At 37.4% G+C, this 27838-nt stretch overlaps 1 protein-coding gene across 1 annotated transcript in view; it reads right to left on the reverse strand.

Moving 5' to 3' along the window:
• Window positions 1–6834: 6834 nt before the first annotated feature.
• Window positions 6835–27838, reverse strand: part of DCBLD1 (discoidin, CUB and LCCL domain containing 1) — a 98465-nt gene continuing 77461 nt past the window's right edge. The window contains exons 12-15 of the mRNA XM_053710800.1: window positions 27036–27120; window positions 24962–25008; window positions 24750–24869; window positions 6835–11068 (exon numbers count right to left, since the gene is read on the reverse strand). Coding sequence (XP_053566775.1) covers window positions 10542–11068; window positions 24750–24869; window positions 24962–25008; window positions 27036–27120 — 779 coding nt within the window. The 3' untranslated portion in view covers window positions 6835–10541. The remainder of the gene's footprint in view (window positions 11069–24749; window positions 24870–24961; window positions 25009–27035; window positions 27121–27838) is intronic.

A 27838-nucleotide genomic window follows, 5' to 3' on the forward strand; every position in this document is an offset into this window, starting at 1 on the left:
TGTTCATAATGTTATTATAGAAAGATACTTACAGCAGAAGTTTTAACTTTCACTAATATAGCCTACTAATGACATGTTTTTACTAAGTTAAACCTTTTTTTCCTTGTAACCATCTTTACACGGGATCAATTCTCATTTCTTACCCTCCTGTTGCAGCATTCCTTGTCTGCTGATTGTATTTATTATATCTCATATTGCAAAACCTTATTCTTAGGTATAGGAGATTAAGTCTGATACTATCAGTGTAAGTAAGCATATATTCGCAGAATGCTATTACTCGACCCTTCTGAAGGACATGTTTGATGATAACTATTATTTTTCTTTATATAGCCTACTGTTGCTCTTTTATTGGGGTTTGCATACTTAATATTCGTAGGTCTAAACTGCTACATATGCACAGTATTAGTAGAGCTCTAATTTTATTCTCCTACAGACGGTATGGCCCAGTACTGTTTATTTTTTACTGCACGACACCGCATAAATCTTGGCATATACCAATAACTAGATAATTATACCCAAGACAACAACTACTAGTCTAAACAATATTACATCTGCTCTATTCATATAGTCGCATAAATTCTGCAACTTAGATTAACCCCTCGCAAACCCATCTATTCCTCAGTCTATATGTAACTGCAGGAGATTTTGTTGATTCCCCCACTTACTTCCATAAGCTTCAATAATATAGATTTCTATGATTGGGCACCTCAATGTCCAAATCAGGTACCCTATGCTACTTACTTTTATATATGGCTCTGCCCCCCCCCACCCCTGTTCCCTATGCGTATAGCGGTGCTTACCCGCTGAATATCCCCTACCCCCTATATATCTCAGCCCAAGAGTGGCTGATACTCATGCTAAACCTCCACAGGCTGATGGTTTGGTCCTAGGTAAAAATATTATTAGAATGTGGAGCTCATACGCTGATATTTTAAAATGAAGTTCTATTCTCTCTCGCCTAAGATATTGTCTATCTTCATATTCAGATTTGAAATGTATGTGTATAATACTTTCGCAATAATATCTCTGTATAGACAATGTATTATTCTCTTTGTTGTAACTTTGGCCTTAGGGCGAGTTTCTTGTTGTGATGATTTATGCTTAACTTCAATAAAAAAATTATTTCAAAAAAAAAATACAACTTGCCTAATAATTCTGCACTCCCTGTATATCCTCACATGACCTGTATGGGAGAAGCGGAGCTTGCAACACCATCTACAATCACATTTTGAAAAATTGACAGACTTTTTTAAAAATTAATTGCCAACGCTCTTTATGACTATTTAATGAGAAAGATATGCCCTGACAACATTCAGAGCACTCAACGGAATGACTCCTCTGATGCAGATAACACTAATGGCGCCACTTAATGGCTCACGAGCCACTAGATGCAGAAACTAACACTAACTCCACGAGAGAGCAGGGGCTCTATACCCTGTTCTGAAATATCACTGACACATGCGGACTTCGACATCCGACTTAGGTCACAAGCTCACCAACGGAACAGACTCAGCTTCTGGGTATCTCTGCATCGGAGGTCTTTTCTCAGCAACAGTGGTTCCTCACATACTGATACCCGACAGACCACCAAGCAGGCAGCAGCTAACACACTACAGCCAAATTACCACAGCGCATTTTAGACAGATAGATGGGAACCCTCAGACAGCAATGATTACAGCGCCGACGCTCATTACAACAGAAAAGGCCCCCAACGACAGGGTGCCATGGGGCGACGAACTTGATCACAGATGCAGAGATAAGATGGACTTTTATCATATAAACTTATGGCATGCGGTCTTCCTACAACCTACAGAGACGCCTGATAGACTTTCTGATCAGCATACTCTGCATAGGCTTCACATGACGGGAAAGAATGGATGGCAGAGATATTTTTCGGCATCAGATGGGATCATCTCTTATTTGCACAGTGTTGGACATATTCCAAAAACGGAGAGGGTTAGACTGCAGATGCCCCTTTTTATCATTCATATCTGTCCTTAGTTCATCAGTAAATTTTGTTGTTAACTTTTCCCACAGCCTACACAAGGTCCATTATCCTGCCCCGTACGTTTAGTTATGTTTATTATTCTAAAGGTAGGTTATAAGTAAATATTGTTATTAATACTAATGCTGTATCACAGAGATCCCTTTGGTGTTTCCTAACTAAATCAACCCACTTCCCACGGTTCACGGCCGGAGCCGAGGAGGGGGTTAAATATTTCATTGCATATCCACAGGAACTGCCTCTTACTTTTTACGCACACTTTAGAGATATCACTGAAAGTCAAACTATCATTTTTGTTTACCCTATTCTATGCTCTCTCTACAAACCGTGCTAATACACCTTAAATAATGCCTTGTACAGTATAGTGTAGTTTTCACAATCTTGCATAGTAGACACTGCTATTGTCATTGTGCCCTTATTTATACTTGTGTTTTCTGTGGGGTCTGGGGCCCCCCCTGGGAGATACCCTACATCATATATATATATATATTATGAGGGCTCTTAACACCACAGTGTTGCAGTGTTCATATTCATAGAAGGTACATCTTCTAAGGTGCAATAGCATTTCTTCTTACCTTCTCACACCGGATATTTGAATATTACATTTTTAAAGATGTCATTGTGGTATACTTGAATATGCATATCTATACTAATACGCTACTTAACCTTTCTCACATTAAGCGGCTCAGCTTACTCCCTAGTTATTGTTGATGTTTCTCTCTTTGTATACCACGGTTATTTTATATTTGGTGCCCAATTGTTTATGTTGCCAAGTTTATATTACTGAATGAGTACCTGGTTAGGGCATTGGCATCTGTTATCTTAACACTGGAAAATCCACTCAACGCTGTTATTTTAGAGATGCTTTGTCCCTGTGAATTATATGTTACTGTTCTGTGTTTAAACCCCTACAAAATATGTTTTTTTCTAATCTTAGAGCCATGAGTGTTCTATCATATCAAGATGAGGGGGAGAAAATGAGAGGGAGAGTTATTTTATTTCTGTTATTGGTGCATTGCATACTCTCAAACAGATCATAAATATCTGCATTGATGAATGTACCATGCTTTATATGTCTGTAACCTTTTTCTTTTACCCTCAATAAAAAACATTTATAAAAAAATAAAATAAAATGATGTCCACCATGAGACCAATCACCTCCATACACCAAGCCACAGAGGGCCTTAAGGAGGTCTGGAGGGCAAGACAAGCGGAAGTTAGATTGTAATGTCTCTGGTCTGTAAGGAAATATCCTCATGGATATGGAGTCTATTATAGTACCCAGGAATTCCACCCTGGTACTGGGAATAAGAGAAAACTCTTTTCTAAGTTTATCTTCCAACCATGAGATCAAAGAAGTAACAGAAGAGATTTTGAAATGGTCTTCTGCCAGACGACAGGATGGTACTTGAACCAGAATTTTGTCCAAGTACAGAGCTACTGCTATACCTCTGGTTTTGTCCACTGCAAGCAGAGCCCCTAGAACCTTCATAAAAACTCTAGACCAACGGAAGTGCAATAAACTGGAAGTGCTGGTCCAGGAACACAAACCTTAGGAACCTGAAGTGTTTCTTGTGGATTGGAACGTGAAGGTAAGCATCCTTCAGATTTATAGTGGTCACGAACTGTCCTTCCTGAAATAAGGGAAGGATAGACCTTATCGTCTCCATCTTGAACGAGGGGACAGATAGGAATTTGTTTAAGCACTTTAGGTCCATAATCGGGCGGAAAGTTCCCTCCTTTTGGACCAGAAAAATGTTTGAATAGTATCCCAAACCTCTTTCTGCGAGAGGTACCGTGACAATGACTCCTAAGGAGGAGAGATCCCTCACGCACCCCAGAAAGGCTTCTCTCTTTTCTGGCCTGGAAGACAGGTTTGATAGGAGGAATCTGCCCTTGGGTGGATAAAACTTGAAACCTATCTTGTATCCCTGAGCGATGACATCCAGGACCAACGGGTCTTGCATGTCCCCAAACCAAGCGTCCAAAAAAAAGAGTCTGCCCCTTACAGAGTTTCTATCTTCTTATCCATGGGCTCTTTAAACAACATACTATTATCAAGCGAGATAGTAGTGCGTTTAGCAAGCAAGGAGATAGCACCATCCATTTTGGGAATGGAACCCCACAAGTCCAATTGAGAGTCCGGGACCAGGAACAATTTCTTAAAGGAAGAAGGGGAAAATGAAGAACCCATCCTTTCCCATTAATTCTTAATAATGTTCGCCATCTTTACGGGACCCAGGAAAGTCTGTGGTACAACCCTGTCCTCATAAACCTCATCTAATTTAGGAATCAAAGGTTCCTCAGGCAATTTGGGGTCTGGAACCTCTAACATAGGCAAAACTTCCTTCAACAGAAAACGTAAATGCACAATCCTAAATCTAAAATCCATTTCCTCCGCAACTGGAGGTTTAGAGGAAGCAGATTCCGACCAAGAAAGAGTGCCCTCTGAAGTATCAGAGGCGCCTTCATCATTGGATAATCTCGTATCAGATAAATCCAATAAACTAGTTGATGACCCCTGGGAAGGATAGCAATATTTGACCTTTCACTTAGCAGGGCGAAGTAAAGCACTAAAGGTCACAGACACTGCCGTTTGCAACTGTTCAGTAAAGTCTGGCGGTAAAAAGGCCCCCTCCAGATGGAGGATTAGGAGTGCTACGGGAAGCTGCATGTGTATTAGGAGATAACTGTAGGGTGCGCACCTCACAGGACAGGGACGGAGACTCCTCAGAGGTTGACGGCTCAGTGGTATCAAACATATTAACCTTCTTTGACATGATTACTTTATCAAGGCATGTGGAACATAGTTGAGCGGGCGTGTATACCGCGGCCTCCTCACAATATAGACCGGTAAAGAGGGAGTACCCTCTAACACATCAGAATCTTCCATAGCTTGCACTTACAAAGCAGACTATTGATTAAGAAAAAAAAAACGGCACCTTTATACCCCCAATGGCTGGGGCACTCACTACCTCCTATGACCCAGGCCAAACAGAGAAACCGCTTCTTCTCCAGTAAACCGCACGGTCAGGAAAGAGGAATTAAGTGTGACCACACTCGGTCACGTGGTGCGCAATGCAGGACCGACCCTGCTATAATAGCAAAAAAGCGTGCCAAGCCTGTCAGGCTGCGCAGCTTCCAAAATGAAAGTAAAAACCCTGTACGTTTAAACATCTGCCTGAGCCTCATCTCACACATGTTGCAGCATAATCAAATAAACTTATGTAATTAATCCCAACTGTTCAATAATCCCCCCAGAAAATATTAACCCTTGATTCCATACAGATAAAAGGAGCCACACTGTGACCCTGTCTTCTTGCGTTATCATATGTGTTAAAAAAAAATTAAAAAAAATGAAACAATCCTACCGGAATTTAGCCGTGGAACAGAAACACAGCCTGTCAAGTTTGACAGTCTTGTAGCATCGCTCCTGACATGGACTTGAGTGATGGAAGCAGGCAGTGAAACTTGTCAACACTGATTGCTTAGGAGCTGTTAATATGAGTCTGAATGTGTTCACGGAAAGACTCTCCCTGCATCACCAGACTCTTCGTCAATGCACTCACTGAGTGGCTGACAAGACTACTTAAAGGGACATTCAATCAAAATTAAACTTTCATTATTCAGATAGAACATGCCATTTTAAACTTTACAATTTACAATTTACTTCCATTAACTAAATGTGCCCAGTCGTTTTATATTTAAACTTTTTGAGTTAACAGCTCCTACTGAGCATGTGCAAGAATAAGTGTGTATGCATTTGTGAATGACTGATGGCTGTCACATGGTACAGGGGGAGTGGAAAGAGAACTTTTAAAATCGTTAGAAAAAAATTCTACTACTCATTTGAAGTTCAGAATAAGTGCTATTGCATTGTTTTATTATCTTGCATTTGTTGATTATGCAAATCTACTGTGTTGACTGGTCCTTTAAAACTCCTGTCCCATTTCGAAGGGTAGATACCCTTCATAAGGAACTACACTGAATCTTCTGAGACTTCTCTGCCAACCTCCTGTGACGAAAGGCAAAGAATGACTGGGATATGAGGGAAGTAGGGGGGGGTATTTAAGCCTTTGGATGGGGTGTCTTTGCCTCCTCCTGGTGGCCAGGTTCAGTGTTTCCCAACAGTAAGGAATCATGCAGTGCACTCTTCTCATATTAAGAAGGAAAGTAGCTCCTTTACCCCTATTTTGGCATTTGAAATAGCTAATTTAGCCTGTGGTATGTATCCCCACCGATATTGAAAGTTTGTATACTAGAGTCTAGGCTATTGACAGGTTATGTAAACACAGCCAGCAGAAGAAATTACACTCCTAGTGGGGTGCAGGATAGTTAAGAAATAAAATGTTAATTTTCCATTGTACTCTCTAAGTATTGAGCTTTGGTTTTCCAGACAAATATAAGATAAGGACGTTAGTGTGTATACACAAAGTGATAACATAATGAGATCTGATATTACCTGAAACTCAACCCATTGTAATAGGCAGTGGTTTAAAAGCACAAAACCAGCTACTTCATATACACAAATAAATCCGAAAATGCAATTTCTCATACATTTTATACTCTTCAGCTGGTATAACAAGTCATTGAAAATACATTAATATCAAAACAATTTTACAGTGTACTGTCCCTTTAATGTTCTCATTCAAATTCTGAAGTAACTTATTACTCATCACCAGTAGGAATTTACACCAGGTATTGCAGTCCTACCTACATATGTGAATAGTCATAACAATTTGTTGTATTCTTCTCTTGAGGTGATCGTTTTCCAAACCACCTATCAATGCTTTGTAATTAGTTAGCCAATCACACAAACACAGACACGCTTTTCAGGAAATTAAATCTTGGTTTAATATTTCACAGAAATCTTACCATCTTACAAGTCTGATAAATACTTAGATGTACTGATTTTTAAAACAGTTTTTTTCACACATTCTGACACTGCAAAGTGCCACTATTAAAACATTACTAAAATATAGATTTATCTGCTAAATTTCAGACCTTTAAAAGGCTCATCATTAATGGTTTATATAACATTTTACAAAATCTATCTACAAAAGCTCTGATCACTAATATATTCAAGTAAAATTCTACATTTAGTAAGTAGGGTAATTTAACTGAATAACCATTCTGGGCAAACGATTCCCAGGAGTCACTGTTCATTAATGTGCTCTCAAAAAAATAAAAAAAATCTTTTGCTGGGTACTTGAGATAAATTAAACTTGAAGCAAACTGTGATAAAAAGGGATGCTGCCAAGACATTTAAAAGGGGTCAAACATAAAAAAATTTTTTTAAAAGTTCTCAAAAAGACTACTATACAATATATAAACATTTTAAAACAATTGTATGTACATAATAATAAATTGCATCATATGCTTTTTTTTTCCTTTTCTTTTTAGCCCAACATCTTTGGAGCACAAGGTTTGAAAAACTTCCCAAATAAATATTAAATACATGTTATGTAGCCATAAATTGGTCAGAGATAACAATTCTCCATCCACTAGGCAGCAGCAACATTATTGTATAATATATACATGAAACACCATATACTGTAGAAACAACCTCTGAATATTCACACCTGGATATGATTTAAGTTTAGCACTGACATAAGGAAATACACTTAGTTAAAAGGAAAAACACATACGCATTTGCTTTTGTAACATGTGCCATATTTGGTTTCATGGTTCTGTAATATAAGACAAATTGGTGTATGACCCATTTTTACACGATTTGAAACAAAAGCATTTGGTTTTGTAACATGACCTATTTTGATGCCTGATGCTTATTGTGAGACAAGTTTTCCTTAATTTTTACAGATGGAGCATATTTTAATATATGCCATCAATGAGTTTGTAACATGACCAACGTAAAAAAATTTTTTTTTCCATTATGGTATTTTTTTGCAACAGAATAGCATTACAAATTTAGAAGTTTTTGGTTATTGACATAATTGGTATAAATGAATTAATCTACAACTCTTACATGTGTTCACCTTTCACAAAGAATAAAACAAAACGATAATGTTACTGTGTGACGCCGAATCAAGCAGGCATCAGAGTATTGCACTGTGTAATAAATTACCTGAGAATGGATGTAAGGCTTATGATCAGCCAAATATTGCAACAAAGAACACATTGTAGTAACACAAATCAGTACTTATAGGTCACTTTTTGTGTTCTTTACATAAAAAAAACCAATACAAATATTAAAGCTTAAATTATTTTACATTTTTTTTCTTACATTGGTAATTACTAAGAAGATTCACCATAATTGTATGTTTTTTTTGTTTTGTTTGTTTTTAATTATTACACAGCCCTTATTGGTATGCGGTTAAAGGGACAGTCTACACCTATATTAACATTAGCCCATACCTTAGATTGTGTTCCGATTGTCATAACTTACCCCCTTTACCCTAACGAGTCTGCTTCACAAACGGAGTTATTCAAAATCAAAAGTTTGATTTTAATCGTTAGAAATGGCTGACCAGCTCCGCCTATAAATTGCATCATAGACTGTCTAAATTTCAACGCTCCAATCAAAAGTGGATCACCAATTAAAAATCAGTCTTGCGCACTTTCGTTGTTTCGCGCATGCACACCAGCAGAGGAACAAACAATCTGGAACAAAAACATATTTTCAATTTGCACACAACCATAGGCTTGGTTAATTGCCAGTTGCGCAGACGGACTTCTGCTTACTTCCGTAAAGATGTGCATGCGTGTTTAGAGGGTAATTACGTCAGTGGCTGCTACATGCACGAGTATGAGCTAAAAAGAGAAGACGAGGTCCAGGTAGGAGGAGAAGGGATTGGGCGGAGTTTGTCGGCCATTTCTAACGATTAAAATCAAACTTTTGATTTTGAATAACTCGGTTTTTAAAGCAGACTCATTAGGGTAGAGGGGGTGAGTTATGACAATCGGAACACGATCTAAGGTATGGGCTAATGTTAATATAGGTGTAGACCGTCTCTTTAATGGATTCTGACACTTCAAAATATACAACTCTAAACAAAGCATATATGTAAACTGCAGTTTGTCTGGCCAGTCCTTTAATTTTACCAACAAAGAACAGATTGCTCCCCTAATTCTGTTCCCTACTGTATGGCCAGTAGAAAGTGCCAAGTGAACAGCCATTTTGTATAAATGCAGTCTAGATGTTCCTTTCCCATTTAAGTTTTAAAGTACAATTCATTTGCAAGCAAGGTCACCTGTATGTCTACCAGTACCTCCTCTGACTCCATTTAATAGGCAGGAGCGTTCATTTGCATCTTGATAATAAAAATAACTACTTCCACATGGTACACAGTGAACAAATTACAAAAATAAATTACATCTAGCAAAGCTGAAGTTATTCTAATAGCCAATTTATAGAAATGTTGTGAATAATTAAAACTGCATTAGTTTAGGTCAATAAGTCCCACAAGTGTAGTGGAGCATACAAACACATATGTATATACACACAGAATTTGCTATATACGATTGGTCATCCTAATCTGGGTATGTTGAAGAAGATTATCCTGCCTTAAATTTAATAATTTGATGATTCTACAACATTTACATAATACAGGGGTTTTCAAACTTCTCCCCAGGCCTCCCTAACAGGCCAGATTTTCAGGATTATCTTGGGAGAGAGCGGATTAGTAAACATGGTTATTAACCTGCTGATTATTTCACCTGTGTTCCAGTTCAGATCTCCTGAAAATCTGGCCTGTTTGGGAGGCCCAGAGACAGGTTTGAAAACCCCTGACATAATACTATGTACTTATGATTACAATTTCCATTTAATACCAAAGGAAAGGTGGGCAAACTACACTTTAGTACAATACTCAAGAACTGCATATTGCCATGCCTTACTTACAAGAAGGATGCAAAGCACTGTGACTTAAATCTTAAAGCTTTCAATAATGAACTTAAGTCTGAAAAACTAATAGCACTGGCTGTAATTTCCTCTGGAATGTCTCACCCCTTTCTTGATGAAAGGATCATTGGAGCAGTGAATTATGATATTATTATTACAGGCATCCCTATTGAGTGAGTGCAAAACTGCTAGCTCCGCCTTCATCTAAGGCCAGTATGGAAAAGTGTCAAGGTAAAAGTTCATAGATTGTAGCAGCACAGAAAATGAGCGTGATATCAATGCCTGTGGTAGCAAGATATCGGACAGACTCATCGGAAAAACACCAAGGATAAAATATAACCAAATTCTGTATTATTTGTTTACTTCCCCTTGAAGCTGTGTTTCTATTTAGTAACAACCAATGTTAACATTCCATTTAAATAACCAGAGTGTCTTTATCTACAAAAGTAGAATATAAAGCTTTTTTTCTTAAATAACCCAAATCTGTACACATTGCACGTAAAAAATACACAGCATAGAAAAATGCAAGATGAACACTTCTTTCCATGCTATTTCCTGAAGATATACAACAACCTTTAGCAGGTGTCCACATATTAAACAAGTAAAAAATGTAAACTTTTTGTTTCCAGCAGCTGTAAAAGTAACATTAGCTACATGACCTCTGCAGTCACATCCTCAAAGCAGAGCGGATACTGCAGTATGGTTTTTTGACCTCAGACAGTCCCTTGGAGATGAGTAGCCATCATCGCTCACCAATAAGCAGATCTGTGGTTTCTGGTAATTTCCATTCTCCACGGCAACCAACCCAATGTGAACCTTTGGTCTGTCATAGTCACACTCCTCTATTTTCCTGATTGGTGGTGTCTGGTAGTCTCCGCCACTGTTCTCTTGGCTGGATGAGAAGCTGCCAGCAGAGAAGGAATGTTGGCGCTCCAAGCATATCACAGGCACATTGTAACCAGAGTCTGATGTAAAGGTGTTTTCCCGTATCATGTGACGTTCTATGATGGGAGTGGCATATTCTGGCTCCGGGTTAGTTAGGGGAAGGGCATATTCATGCTTATTGTTCCTATGTGGACAGTCATAATGGTTTTCAATCTCTTGACTTCCAAGTACTTCCTTGTCCTCAGTATCCATTGGTTTAAAGGTAGATCCCTTTCTTGTGACTGTGCCGGTACCAATCATCAGGGACTGTTGATAATCTAAGCACAAAAAAAAAGCAGTTAAAGGGACAGTCTACTCCAGAATTTTTATTGTTGAAAAATATAGATAATCCCTTTATTACCCATTCTCCAGTTTTTCATAATCAACACAGTTATATTAATACACTTTTTACCTCTGTGATTACCTTGTTTCTAAGCCTCTGCAGACTGCCCCCTTATTTCAGTTCTTTTGACAGACTTGAATTTTAGCCAAACATTGCTGACGCCTAGGTAACTCTACAGGAGTGAGCACTAAGTTATCTGTATGGCACACGTGAACTAGCGCTGTCTAGCTGTGAAAAACTGTCAAAATGCACTGAGATAAGAGACAGCCTTCAAGGGATTAGAAATAAGAATATGAGCCTACCTAGGTTTCGCTTTCAACAAAGATTAACAAGAGAACAAAGCAAATTTGATGATAAAATTAAATTGGAAAGCTGTTTAAAATGGAATGCCCTATCTAAATCATGAAAGTTTATTTCTCCCTTTAAAGTTCTTGTGTAGATCAATTAGATCTTAGTTGCATATAAATTTATGGTGCAGAACAAATATAATATACTTAATGTAATACAGGGAGTGCAGAATTATTAGGCAAATGAGTATTTTGACCACATCATCCTCTTTATGCATGTTGTCTTACTCCAAGCTGTATAGGCTCGAAAGCCTACTACCAATTAAGCATATTAGGTGATGTGCATCTCTGTAATGAGAAGGGGTGTGGTCTAATGACATCAACACCCTATATCAGGTGTGCATAATTATTAGGCAACTTCCTTTCCTTTGGCAAAATGGGTCAAAAGAAGGACTTGACAGGCTCAGAAAAGTCAAAAATAGTGAGATATCTTGCAGAGGGATGCAGCGCTCTTAAAATTGCAAAGCTTCTGAAGCGTGATCATCGAACAATCAAGCGTTTAATTCAAAATAGTCAACAGGGTCGCAAGAAGCGTGTGGAAAAACCAAGGCGCAAAATAACTGCCCATGAACTGAGAAAAGTCAAGCGTGCAGCTGCCAAGATGCCACTTGCCACCAGCTTGGCCATATTTCAGAGCTGCAACATCACTGGAGTGCCCAAAAGCACAAGGTGTGCAATACTCAGAGACATGGCCAAGGTAAGAAAGGCTGAAAGACGACCACCACTGAACAAGACACACAAGCTGAAACGTCAAGACTGGGCCAAGAAATATCTCAAGACTGATTTTTCTAAGGTTTTATGGACTGATGAAATGAGAGTGAGTCTTGATGGGCCAGATGGATGGGCCCATGGCTGGATTGGTAAAGGGCAGAGAGCTCCAGTCCGACTCAGACGCCAGCAAGGTGGAGGTGGAGTACTGGTTTGGGCTGGTATCATCAAAGATGAGCTTGTGGGGCCTTTTTGGGTTGAGGATGGAGTCAAGCTCAACTCCCAGTCCTACTGCCAGTTTCTGGAAGACACCTTCTTCAAGCAGTAGTACAGGAAGAAGTCTGCATCCTTCAAGAAAAACATGATTTTCATGCAGGACAATGCTCCATCACACGCGTCCAAGTACTCCACAGCGTGGCTGGCAAGAAAGGGTATAAAAGAAGAAAATCTAATGACATGGCCTCCTTGTTCACCTTATCTGAACCCCATTGAGAACCTGTGGTCCATCATCAAATGTGAGATTTACATGGAGGGAAAACAGTACACCTCTCTGAACAGTGTCTGGGAGGCTGTGGTTGCTGCTGCACGCAATGTTGTTGGTGCACAGATCAAAATACTGACAGAATCCATGGATGGCAGGCTTTTGAGTGTCCTTGCAAAGAAAGGTGGCTATATTGGTCACTGATTTGTTTTTGTTTTGTTTTTGAATGTCAGAAATGTATATTTGTGAATGTTGAGATGTTATATTGGTTTCACTGGTAAAAATAAATAATTGAAATGGGTATATATTTGTTTTTTGTTAAGTTGCCTAATAATTATGCACAGTAATAGTCACCCGCACACACAGATATCCCCCTAAAATAGCTATAACTAAAAACAAACTAAAAACTACTTCCAAAACTATTCAGCTTTGATATTAATAAGTTTTTTGGGTTCATTGAGAACATGGTTGTTGTTCAATAATAAAATTAATCCTCAAAAATACAACTTGCCTAATAATTCTGCACTCCCTGTATAGGACGCTATCCTTATCAGATAGTGAGTTTTATACAAACATACATTTCCAGTTGGGTTTGTAATTTACTTAAAGGGCCATAATACCCAAATATTTAAACACTTGAAAGTGATGCAGCATAGCTGTAAAAAGCAGACTAGAAAATATCACCTGAACATCTCTATGTAAAAAAGAAAGATATTTTACCTCAAAAGTTTTTCAGTAGCCACATCCCATTGTAAAGGACTTCTAAGCATCATATCAGTATGTCTGTCCCGGGACAGCGGAAGGGGCAAGCTTATGTGCACTCTCATCTTATTTCCCTATTCAGTTTAAAGGAAGTTTGCTATGAAATCTCATGAGAGTTAAGTGAAATCTTATGAGATCACAGTAAAAGAGTTCATGACCTCAGCACTGCTGATGCTGATTGGCTGCTGTTCATTTCTTTTTTCTTACCTGCAGCTGGGCTGCAGCTGAGTATAACCTTTTACACAGCACTTACTCTGCTGAGCTGAGGAGATTGTGAGGTAAAATATCTTCCTTTTTTACATAGAGATGCTCAGATATTTTCCTGACAGCTTTTTACAGTTATACTGTATCAGTTTCAAGTGATTTAGCATATGAGTATTATGTCCCGTTAAGTTTTTTTCCCATACAACAAAATATTTTTAACCTGTTTTAATAGTGTTGTTTTATATGCATTATAGACTTTTCTACTTCAAAGAAAGAAGGAATTGCAACCTGACGACTAGGTATATACCCCAGTGCCCCAATATATAATAGTAAATTATATGAGAAACAGTAACTATTACCATCATATTTGCTGATTTCTGTGATAACCGTTAGTGTTTTTTGCTATATTTTAATTAGCTGTTGCAGCAAATTGTTATGACTGCAAGCATGCCAGCATGGTGCCACATAAAAGGCACCATATACAGCAATTGAGGTACAGAATACAAGTAGTGCTGGACAAGATTTGAAGTGGAACCAGAATCATGTTAAAGGAACACTCAAGTCAAAATTAAACTTTCATGATTCAGACAGAGTATGCAATTTTAAAAGAATGTTCCAATTTATATGCATTTGTGATTGGCTGGTGGTTGTCACATGATACAGGAGGAGTGGAAATAGAAATGTTTTAGAAAATAAATGTACTACTCATTTGAAGTTTTAACTAAGTGCTAGGGTTGCACCGATACCATTTTTTTATGACCGAGTACAAGTACCGATACTTGTTTTCAAATACTCGCCGATACCAATTGCCGATACTTTTTTTTTAATGTCATTTGACAGTATACCAAGTACAATACAGTAATAATAATTATTATTTAAGATTCCTTCTTTATAATTATAGAGGACTGTAATTCAAAAGATATTATGAAATAATAAAACAGTTTTATTTGTCACAAAGTTCACTGAACAGGTTTATAAATAAAAAATATTACAATAAAATATTAAATTTAAAGGGGTGATGCAATTGGGTTGTAGGGCTGTTATATAACATCAATCTAACATTTGTATGGAGGTTCGGCTCTAAGTTGAACAGTCTTTCACTTTCCACACTACTGCATGGGGAATAAAGATATTTTTGGGCCATTTTAGCCAGAGCTGGAAATCTGTTTATTAACTGCCCAGTACTTCAGGGGTTTGTCTGAATGAGATACAGTGATCTCTCCTACAATAATACAAATAACAGCAATTTGTATTGGCAGAACAGTAGTAAACAATTTTTAGTTTAGTCTCCACTCCAGTTTAAAATAAAATGGGAACATGCAGTTTGAAAAAAACGCCACAAGATAGCATATGGGTATGAAATGGAGGTATCGGTTTAAGTATCGGTGCATTTGCACGAGTACAAGTACTCATGCAAATACTTGGTATCGGTATCGGTGCAACCCTACTAAGTGCTATTGAATTGTCTTTTTCTCATTAATCTGTTGATTATGTAAATCTACTGTATTCACTGGCCCTTTAAATACAAAGGAACAAAGCTCTAGTAGAAATCCAATACAACTCTGAGTTGTCTGCGCAAATTATAAGTGTTTCTAGTATAGGGTTGCCATATTGCCACTTTAATAGAGGACACATGAGAAATTAATCTGCCAGGTTTCTTATAATTGAACATTATACAAAAAATTTCTTTAACCCTTAACATATGTATTTTTCATAAGTGTGCTCCCTTAAAACAGCAATATGGCAAGCAACCCTATTCTAGACAGTTGCAGAACCATGTGTGTGTAGGGACGAAACTACAGGGGGTGCAGAAATCGCAACTGCGACTGGGCCCCTGAGGGTGGGGGCCCAGTTTAAAAAAAATAAAATTCCAATAAAAAAACGTTGACTTGCCACTGCCTGCACTGATATCATATGAGTGTGACATGATGCTTTACTAGTGTCTCTGACTACATGGATTAGTGTTTCTGTTTTACCCATTGGTGTTTGTGTGTGTGTGTGAGAGAGAGTGTGTGTATGTATGGGGGGGCAGGGGGTAAACAGTGTCACTATGCAGTACCACTATATACAGTTAGGGTTGCCACCTCAGCCATGTTTTCCTGGACACTTATGAGTTACACATGCTGCAGGGTGTGCAGGGAGGAACATGTATTGTGTTTCTGGATAGCACTATTGATATTTCTCCCTCCACACCCTGCAGCATGTGTAACTTATAAGTGTTCTGTATTTTAAGGGTTGGGTGGAAACCCTAATATACAGTATGGGGGGGCTGGACCATGTCACAGACTACTGTGGTCACTATATACAGTAATAGGGGGTCAGACCATCTCACAGACTGTGGGCACAGGGTACCTTCTTTTGCAGACATGTAATGTGATTTACTTTTTTTTCTCTGTGTTAAATGTAAAAAAAAGAAAAGAAAAAGATATGCATCAAATTCACATTTTTTTTTTTTTTGGGGGGGGGGGGGGTGAGGGTAGGGGGTCCTTCTTAGATTCTTGCACCTGGGCCCTGTGGTTTCTAGTTATGCCTCTGTGTGTGTTTTGGGCGCTAAGTGGTAGATGCCTCTCACTGAATAGTTCCACATCCATGATGTATATTTTTGGTTGGCTTGTCCTGACAATCTGCCTATGTAGCAGGATAAGCCAACACAAAACTGGTATGCACCGAAGGCTTAGTGCTTTACTCTCAAGCTAGCGTTGTCCTAACTCTACTGGTTCCTGTAACCTTAGCCAGCAACAATGTTTGCATCACTGTTAACTATTTGTTGTGGGCACTGCTGCAATAGCATGCTAAAGACATGTCCACACTTTCAAGGCTTGATATCAGAAGGATATTGGAAAGATTTTTAAAATTGCATGTTCCAGCGAAATCATGAAAAATGTATTTTTACTTTACCGTCCCTTTAACACAAAATCGAAATCTTTACGGCAACCAAAGTGGCATAAACACTTAAACAAGACTACCTGAAGAACTGTTCTGATATCTCAAACTTGGGTAATGCAACATAAAAATTATTCAGTGATGTTATGCAATAATTCTACACAAGATGGCGATATTGGATTACTATTATCTGGTGTCAATATTTCCCACTGAGCTATAATAAGAAATTAACTGGTACAATTATGACAAAGCACATTTAAAAATACGAAGTGTCTGAATAAATAATATAAAGAAACGTGGCACCCCTGATAAATTTCATAAAGGACTCAAAACAAACCAAACCACAGACCCTAAAAACCATGGCACCTAAAAAAATGCCCCACTGTATGCCCTTCCAGCCACAGCATGATAGTAGTGAAAATGAGCATGAGCTAAACCACTACTCTCCCTGTTGCAAACTGCAGTGGCACAGATTATTGTCACTTGCGCCAGTTGCCGTTCATCTCTAGTGCAATGTTGACAATGCTAACTCCAAGCAAATGGATCCTGGAATGTCAAAGGAGCGTGTAAAGGGGTAGGGTAATTAAAGGGATATTAAAATTACAAGACTTTTTCTGTTTTTCCTGGCAGTGAAGGGGTTATTCAGTTAGCTTGTAAGGTTAGTATTTGCTATCCCCTCACTAGTCTCCACCATTTTAGGTACTGACAATATAAAAACTAGTGGCACCAAAACCTATTTAAGATTAACATTATATATTACTAAAATATCAAATACCATTAAAAAAAACAAAAAAAAACAAAAAAAAACGGGGTGTTCTCTTTACAGCACCCTCAGCTTAGCAAAGCCTGGCCAGGAATCACTGTTACATTACAAACAGCCACAGATTTATGTGTAGCAACTGATGGGGTAAGCAGTAATATATATAGTAACATTACAGGCAACAATAGTACTGTGTAACAACTGATGGAGTAAGCAGTGATATATAGTAACATTAGAGACAACAATAATACTGTGTATCAGCTTATGGGGTAAGAAGTGATAAATAGTAACATTATAGATAACAATAATACTGTGTAACAACTGATGGGGTAAGCAGTAATATATAGTAACATTAGAGACAACAATAGTACTGTGTAACAACTGATGGGGTAAGCAGTAATATATAGTAACATTAGAGACAACAATAGTACTGTGTAACAACTGATGGGGTAAGCAGTGATATATAGTAACATTAGAGACAACAACAGTGCTGTGTAACAACTGATGGGGTAAGCAGTGATATATAGTAACAGAGACAACAACAGTGCTGTGTAACAACTAATGGGGTAAGCAGTGATATATAGTAACATTACAGACAACAATAGTGCTGTGTAACAACTGATGGGGTAAGCAGTAATATATAGTAACATTTCAGACAACAATAGTACTGTGTAACAACTGATGGGGTAAGCAGTAATATATAGTAATATTACAGACAACAATAGTACTGTGTAACAACTGATGGGGTACGCAGTAACATTACAGACAACAATAGTACTGTGTAACAACTGATGGGGTAAGCAGTAATATATAGTAACATTACAGACAACAATAATACTGTGTAACAACTGATGGGGTAAGCAGTAACATTACAGACAACAATAGTGCTGTGTAACAACTGATGGTGTAAGCAGTAATATATAGTAACATTACAGACAACAATAATACTGTGTAGCAACTGATGGTGTAAGCAGCAATATATAGTAACATTACAGACAACAATACTACTATGTAGCAACTGATGGGGTAAGCAGTAATAAATAGTAACATTACAGACAACAACAGTACTGTGTAACAACTGATGGTGTAACAAGTGACATATAGTAACATTAGAGACAACAATAGTAGTGTGTAGCAACTGATGGGGTAAGCAGTAATTTATAGTAATATTACAGACAACAATAGTGCTGTGTAACAACTGATGGGGTAAGCAGTGATATATAGTAACATTACAGACAACAATAGTGCTGTGTAACAACTGATGGGGTAAGCAGTGATATATAGTAACATTACAGACAACAATAGTACTGTGTAACAACTGATGGGGTAAGCAGTAATATTTAGTAACAATACAGACAACAATAAATCTGTGTAGCAATTGATGGGGTAAGCCGTAATATATAGTAACACTACAGACATCAATAGTACCGTGTAGCAACTGATGGGGTAAGCAGGAATATATAGTAACATTACAGACAACAATAGTACTGTGTAACAACTGATGGGGTAAGCAGAAACATTACAGACAACAATAGTACTGTGTAACAACTGATGGGGTAAGCAGTAATATATAGTAACATTACAGACAACAATAATACTGTGTAGCAACTGACGGTGAAAGCAGCAATATATAGTAACATTACAGACAACAATAATACTATGTAACAACTGATGGGGTAAGCAGTAATATATAGTAACATTAGAGACAACAATACTACTGTGTAGTAACTGATGGGGTAAGCAGTAATTTATAGTAATATTACAGACAACAATAGTGCTGTGTAACAACTGATGGGGTAAGCAGTGATATATAGTAACATTACAGACAACAATAGTACTGTGTAACAACTGATGGGGTAAGCAGTAATATATTGTAACATTACAGACAACAATAATACTATGTAACAAATGATGGGGTAAGCAGTAACATACAGTAACATTAGAGACAACAATTGTACTGTGTAGCAACTGATGGTGTAAGCAGTAATATATAGTAACATTAGAGACAACAATAGTACTGTGTAGCAACTGATGGGGTAAGCAGTGATATATAGTAATATTAGAGACAACAACAGTACTGTGTAACAACTGATGGTGTAAGCAGTGATATATAGTAACATTAGAGACAACAATAGTACTGTGTAACAACTGATGGGGTAAGCAGTAATATATTGTAACATTACAGAAAACAATAATACTGTGTAACAACTGATAGGGTAAGCAGTGATATATAGTAACATTACAGACAACAATAGTGCTGTGTAACAACTGATGGGGTAAGCAGTGATATATAGTAACATCACAGACAACAATAGTACTGTGTAACAACTGATGGGGTAAGCAGTAATATTTAGTAACAATACAGACAACAATAAATCTGTGTAGCAACTGATGGGGTAAGCAGTAATATATAGTAACACTACAGACATCAATAGTACTATGTAGCAACTGATGGAGTAAGCAGTGATACACAGTATTATTGTTGTCTGTAATGTTACTATATATTACTGCTTACCCCATCAGTTGCTACACAGTATTATTGTTGTCTGTAATGTTACTATATAACAACTGATGGGGTAAGCAGTGATATATAGTAACATTAGAGACAACAATAGTACTGTGTAACAACTGATGGGGTAAGCAGTGATATATAGTAACATTACAGACATCAATAGTACTATGTAGCAACTGATGGGGTAAGCAGTGATATATAGTAACATTAGAGATAACAATAGTACTGTGTAACAACTGATGGGGTAAGCAGTGATATATAGTAACATTACAGACATCAATAGTACTATGTAGCAACTGATGGGGTAAGCAGAAATATATAGTAACATTACAGACAACAACAATACTGTGTAGCAACTGATGGGGTAAGCAGTGATATATAGTAACATTACAGACAACAATAGTACTATTTAACAACTGATGGGGTAAGCAGTGATATACACTCACCAGCCACTTTATTAGGTATACCTTGCTAGAACCGGTTGAACCCCTTTTACCTTCAGAACTGCCTTAATTCTTATTGGCATAGATTCAACAAGGTGTTCGGAACATTCTTCAGACATTTAGGTTCATATTAACATAATAGCATTACGCAGTTGCTGCAGATCTGTCGGCAGCACATCCATGATGTGCATCTTCCGTTCCACCACATCACAAAGGTGCTCTATTGGATTGAGATCTGGTAACTGTGGAGGCCATTGTAGTACAGTGAACTCATTGTCATGTTCAAGAAACCAGTTTGAGATGATTTGAGCTTTGTGACATGGTGCATTATCCTGCTGGAAGTAGCCATCAGAAGATGGGTACACTGTAGTCATAAAGGGATGTGGCGTTTAAACAATGCTCAATTGGTACTAAGGGTCCCAAAGTGCGCCAAGAAAATATCCCCCTCACCATTATACAACCAGCCTGAACCGTTGATACAAGGCAGGATGGATCTATGTTATTATGTTGTTTATGCCAAATTCTGACTGTACCATCTGAGTGTCGCAGCTGAAATCGAGACTCATCAGACCAGGCAACGTTTTTCCAATCTTCTATTGTACAATTGTGATGAGCCTGTGCGAATTGTAGTCTGTTTCTTGTTCTTAGCTGACAGGAGTGGCACCCAGTGTGGTCTTCTGCTGCTGTAGCCCAACTACTTCAAGGTTTGATGTGTTGTGCGTTCAGAGATGATATTCTGCATATCTTGGTTGTAACGAGTGGTTATTTGAGTTCCTGTTGCCTTTCTATCATCTCGAACCAATCTGCCCATTCTCTCTGTTAACCCTAGAGATGGTTGTGCATAAATATCCCAGTAGATCAGCAGTTTTTGAAATACTAAGACCAGCCCGTCTGGCACCAACAACCATGCCACGTTCAAAGTCACTCAAATCCCCTTTCTTCCCCAATCTGATGCTCGGTTTGGACTTTAGCAAGTCGTCTTCCCCATGTCTAGATGCCTAAATGCATTGAGTTGCTGCCATGTGATTGGCCGATTAGCAATGTGTGTTACCAAGCAATTGAACAGGTGTACCTAATAAAGTGGCCAGTGAGTGTATAGTAACATTTCATACAAGAATAGTACTGTGTAGCAACAAATTACTAATTGACTTGCACCTGTATTTCACAATAAATGGCAGGTTTCAATAACTCAGACTTAACTTCTCTACACTGTTAAAAGGGATACTAAATCCAATTTTTTTTCTTTCATGATTCAGATAGAGCATGCAAATTTAAGCAACTTTCTAATTTACTTCTTATCAATTTGTCTTCATACTCTCACTATCTTTATTTGAAAAGGCAGGAATTACACTAAGGCTCCGGTCTATTTTTGGTTCAACATCCTGGATAGCGATTGCTGATTGGTGGCTACATTTAGCCACACATCAGCAAGCGAAACCCAGGTGCTGAACCAAAAATTGGCTGGCTCCTAGGCTTACATTCTTGCTTTTCAAATAAAAATAGCAAGAGAACAAAAAAAAATATAGGAGTAAATTAGAGCATGCCGTTTTAAGCAACTTTCTATCTGAAACATGAAAGAAAATATTTGGATTTAGTGTCACTTACAAGGTACATTAAACACTTTGAGGATATGTTGTAAAAGAACCTTTGCAACATACTTTCATTTTTTTGTTTGCCTCCTTTTCCGGAAATTTAGCTCTTAAAAAAAAAAAATGTGTGTACTTTCGAATTCTGAAAATTCAAAGACATAGTGTTCATTTCACAAGCCTCTGTCACATATCTGTTCCTAATTGTCCTCAGTCGAAGTGATAAGGAACTGCAATACAATGCAAAGTTTTCTAACAAAATGACAGGGATAAGACTTCTGTACTATATTAACAAGACAAGATTGTCACCTCCAAATAATGCAACTGGTGGTGGTGGAGGAGGGGCTATTACAAAACAATTGCAGAAAACAACATGTTAATGTATTCAAGAAATATTTTTGCACTCAATATTTAGATATTGGTGTTTTATGTCCCTTTAATTATAACAAGTCTTTTGAACTGAAGGTTTAAGAACTCAATAAAAACCTTATACAGGAGTAGGCCACGGGCAGAAATTTATTTAATGCTATCAAAGAAATCATTGAAAGCTGTAGTCAGCTGGAAAAGTATGTGGACTTTTATTCACCCAGTGACTGTAAAACAAAACCTCAGCTGTTAAATGTTAACTAACAGTTTAGCGCACAGCATGCAATAAATATTAGTAGATGTGAAACATTTTCCTTTTTAAGACAACACAGAAGAACCATTAGAGGGCATCAATCACTGTCTCTTTCAGCGACGAGTGCATCTTTTCATGACAAGTGCACTGAATGTGGCTGTCGGTCAAAGAAACACAGAGCAGAAGTCAAAAGGGAATAAAGTAATATGTTAACTTTAATTATTCACTTTAAAATCCATAGGAGGAGGGCAGTATAGGGAAGCACTCAAAATGTACACATCTTGTTCCTATTCTTGTAAGCCTGTAGTGTGCCCCAGCTGTATCGTTTTTATGTTTCTGAAAGATAGCTGTACAGGCTGCAGACTACCAGTAGCCTTAGTATCTGATCTCTTACTGTGAATGGTCGCATGTATCCTAGTGCCCATTGCTTCATGGGACAAAAACACAGCACTTGACCTCCCTGAGGCAACAAGTACTCAGCAGTGTGCCACCATTAACAATAATGGCTCAGGCCGTATGGTCTCTGATTGGCTGCATCACTTCAGCCTAATTTTGAACAGAAAAAAAATGGGTGGGGCTAAGGGGAGACTGCCCCCTGCAAGAGAAGTGTAACTTGCATTTAAAATATGCATGAACCAACCATGCTTTCCTGAAATGCAGTCCTCCTAGGGAATTTGAAGTAATGCATAAGGTTAATACATCACTCTAATGTTCTTCTAACTGACACTGCTTTTATAAGAAAAAGATATTGAGGAGTGGCTGAGATGACTGTCAAAAACTGGAGCTAAATCCATAATACACTATGCATATGACATACTTTCTAAATGTAATAGCTTGTTTTTAATATGTTCATTTCAAATCTCTTTTACCCATTTTAGCTCAAATTTATAAAAACAAAATTGTATACTGCTTTATCATCAAACCTGAAATGGGCAGCTCTATAGATAAATTGCACACATTGCCTGAAACAAATACTGGACCAACACAGGGTATGAATAAGCCATTTAGAGAGGGCACTGGGTGTAGCAAACAGGAAGAGCAGCAATGCAGTTAGGGAAGTGAGAGTAAGATAAAAAGCATAAGACAGACAAATTATTGCAACACTGGACCTTTGGCTGAACAACCTTTTTCGAAAAGAACTGCTGGTTAAATGAGACATCAAAAGAACAATGTACTCAGGCAAGCAGTGGATAAGAGTTCATTGTATTTCAAAAATGCTACCAGAAGACCCCTTTTAAAAACGGACTGGGCTCTCTCTCTCACTCCCACTGGAAGATCACTTTCTGTTGCTGCCTCTTGTTCACATAGCTTTTCTATAACCAATACTGCAGTACTGGCTCGAGGTAGCTGTTTCAACAGGCACAACAAGCTATTTTAAATGACAAAATAAAGGTAAAATGGCCAATTCAATACACTTAAACTGAAAATGTTGCATCTCTTAAAACATACACAACAATAGCTAGTTTACATGATTATACTTCCCTTGCTATGTATTCTTATATAGTGCCGAAATGCAATCCTGTTTTTTGGGGGGTTGTTTATATTTTCAATAAGTCAGAACCTGATGGAGTAAATTGTCTTTTTTAGGTACTGAGGCTGCCATACTTGTACCCAAGTGTACATGCGCTGTTGTGTACGTTTAGTGCTTAATCTTGTTTTTCCTATTCCTTAAACAAACGTGCTTCACAGTAATAGTACAAGCCCCAGAAGAAAGAAGCAGAAAAAAATAATAAATAAAAAGCAGACTCATTAAAAGGACATTATACACTATATTTGTCTTTGCATAAATGTTTTGTGATATATATATATATATATATATATATAGTGTTTTTGTAAAAACGTATAGTTTTGCTTATTTTTAAATAAAATTGTGCCGATTTTAAGACTCCTAACCAGGCCCCGAATGTTTAGCAGTAGACTGTTGTCTACTCCAGCTTGCTCCTGTTTGTATAAAGCGTTTTTTCCTATGCAGGGGGGCAGCTCTTTTTTTCCAGCCAATTTCATTTTATACTTGATTTTTCTATCAGTATCTGTGTGAATTATTCTTTATAGTAGTGTCTATTACATGCAGTTATATGAAAATTGGTGTATACTGTCCCTTTAAGTATGCTGATTTTCTGCTGTGCACACATGTAGCATTTTCTAACAAACCAGGTTTCTAAAAAAGGAATTATGACAGCGCTGAAGTTGCCTAAGGACTGTTAATGCCGGGCGTGTTTTTCATGCCCAGGCATATAGGATTCGCATAGCTTCTGAAAAGGAAGGGAAAAACACACTGATAAAAGAGGAATGTGGCCTTGCTCTTGCTTACCTTCAATGTCACATTTAACTAGATCAAACTTCTGCAAACTATTCTTGTCATTGCTATAACTGATGGGGAAATCATTTGATTGCTGCCTCACAAACGGCTGTTCCAGCTGTTTCCAACAGTCTGAAGAAAACAAAAGACAGTTGTATTTACAGCACTGCTTCTTAGAGCTACATATCTGAAAAAATAAATAAAGAGTTAAACAGTTTTCATACCTTTGTGTTCCTCAGTCGACTTGTAGGCTTCTGCTTTTAACTTTTTTCTGTTGAGAACAGCAAATGTAGCACAGATTAACAGAATGCATTATATTAAATAAACAGAAAAGCAGAAGATTAGAATAAAGTGAAAATGGGGATGATATCCAAGTAATTTAAAGTTTTATTCTTGGATAATTGTTTTGTGAAAATGATGCTTAAAGAAACAATGTACTCTGGCAAGCATTGTATTTAAAAGCAGCTAAAGGAACACATTTTTAAATGGGCTGGGCTCTTTCTCCCTACCGCCAACTCTGATGTTGATTTCTTGCTGAATCTTGTTTACATAGCTTTTCTATAAAGAATGCTGCAGTATTGAAATGTATAGATAGATGATGGTTTCAATAGGCAAAACAGTTATTTAAATGACAAATTAAAAGTAAAGAGGCTTTTCATAAACTTATTTAAATTAAATTTAATACACTACAGCAGGTAAAATAGATCATTGTAAAAACATTAAAAAGGACATTCAAGTCGAAATGAAACTTTCATGAATCAGATAGAGCATGCCATTTTAAACAAATTTCCAATTTACTTCCATTAACAAAATGTGCAGTCTTTTTATAATTACACTTTGAGTCACCAGCTTCTACTGAGCATGTGCAAGAATTCACAGTATATACGCATTTGTGATTGGCTGATGACGGTCACATGACATGACACACAAGGAGTGAAAATAGACATAACTTTGAAATTTGTCAGAAAACAATCTACTACTCATTTGAAGTTCAGACTAAGTGCTATTGCATTGTCTTATTATGCAAATTTACTGTATTTACTGGTCCTTTAAAGGGGATATATTTTAAAGTAAAAATGTCCTTTTAAGCTATAAATAACTTCAAATTTACTTGGGTGGAACAACTGCTAAACTGGAGCAAAACCGCCAAATGCTTAAAGGGACAGTCTACACCAGACTGTTTATGGTTTAAAAAGATAGATAATCCATTTATTACCCATTCCCCAGTTTTGCCTAACCAACAGTTATATTAATATACTTTTAACCTCTGTGATTACCTTGTATCTAAGCCTCTGCAAACTGCCCCCTTATTTTAGTTCTTTTGACAGACTTGCATTTTAGCCAAACAGTGCTGACTCCTAGGTAACTTCATAGGCATAAGCACAATGTCATCTATATGGGACACATGAACTAACGCACTCTAGTTGTGAAAACCGGTCAAAATGCATTCAGATAAGAGGTGGCCTTCAAGGGCTAAGAGATTAGCATATAAGCCTACTAGGTTTAGCTTTCAACTAAGAATACCAAGAGAACAAAGCAAAATTGATGATAAAAGTAAATTGGAAAGTTGTTTAAAATGAAACGCCCTATCTGAATCATGAAAGTTTAAAATTTAAATAATGCAGAAAAAACATGGTGTGATATTTTCAAATATTAAAAGTAAGAGCCCACATGACAGGACAATTTTTCCTGATTTAACTGCAAAGAGACTAAAGCTATATTGCCTGTGCCTAATTGCAAGAGTGTGCTACAGATTTGTACAGTTAGGGTTTATCAAAACACTGACAGATATGTAACTGTTATTGTACAAGTTTCACAAATAAAATAAAAAGACCACTCTTATTAAACCAAAGTACACTTTTGAAAGAAAATAGCTGCAACTTAATAACCATCAGTAGCCGGCATCTTTTGTAAATTAAATCACTGAACTTATAAATCAGAATGGTCAATGGAACACAGTGAAAAAAGTACATAAGCAAACATTTCAGTCATATAGGTTTTTTTTTTATCATGCAGCTCAATGATGTGAAACAGACAGGGGATTTTCCAAGGTAAAACTGCCAAACCAAACAGGGTATAGAAAATAAATAAAACACAAGAATATAACTAATAGTGATGCCCACACATCATTCCTATAGGCAAGATTTTGCCATCTATAACCTCTGGTGATATTTGTGGTACTGTATGCTTGCCAACAGCAGCAGTTACTTGTGCTAATGTGCTGCAAGGAAGTATGGGAGCTCATAATTGGAGGAGGTGTAGCATACAAATAAACCAGTCTCTCGTAGATTTCAGTACCTTCTTGTTGTGCAGAAGCAGATCCCAAATGTAAGGAGACACATAAAACAGATAAGTGAAACGATTATGATAATGATCTTCCATCCTAAAAGAGAACAGAACATTTTATTTACACAGGGGCACACTGATCAGCAGAAATTTTGCTTAGAACATATATAAGTACAGGCTTAGGTTAATCCTGCTATAATAATATAGGTCACTCCCATGATTTGCAAAACAATGGTATACAATCTCTTTTGCAATAAAAGCATAGATTAATTTCAGAGAAGACAATGACATGAGAACCTGCACCTTTGCTAGCTAGTTTTGTGTAGTAAAAGTAAAAATAGAAGGAAAAAAATTATTTTCATCCTTTATCCTTATTTTGTCAAATGAAATAGCTTTGTTTACCTGTTGAATCCACCACCTATACTGAAAATTTTCAATAATGATATAAGCAAGAGGCAGCTATAGGAATCAACCTCACAATGGTGATTGGGAAAGTGAAATAAATCCCAGTACATTTCCCAGCAGCTGCAGGAAGTCATTGCTTCTTGAGTACATTGTTCTGCTGAGTTGTTTGTATAAAAAGTACAGACATATCTCGTTTTATTGCGCTTCGCAGGTTTGTGGCAACCCTGTGTCAAGCAAGTCTGCGCTATTTTTTCCAACATTTATACACATACACACATAAATGTTTATCAGAAACGGCACTCACTGGTCTTGATACAAATATCTGTTTTAATGAGTGACGTTTCGGAGTTCCCCCTTTCTCAAACAACTTAACATATCATGATTGGTGAGTGCGGTTTCCGATGATTTGG

The sequence above is a fragment of the Bombina bombina genome, chromosome 4 (genome assembly GCF_027579735.1).
Source record: "Bombina bombina isolate aBomBom1 chromosome 4, aBomBom1.pri, whole genome shotgun sequence".
NCBI lineage: Eukaryota > Metazoa > Chordata > Amphibia > Anura > Bombinatoridae > Bombina > Bombina bombina.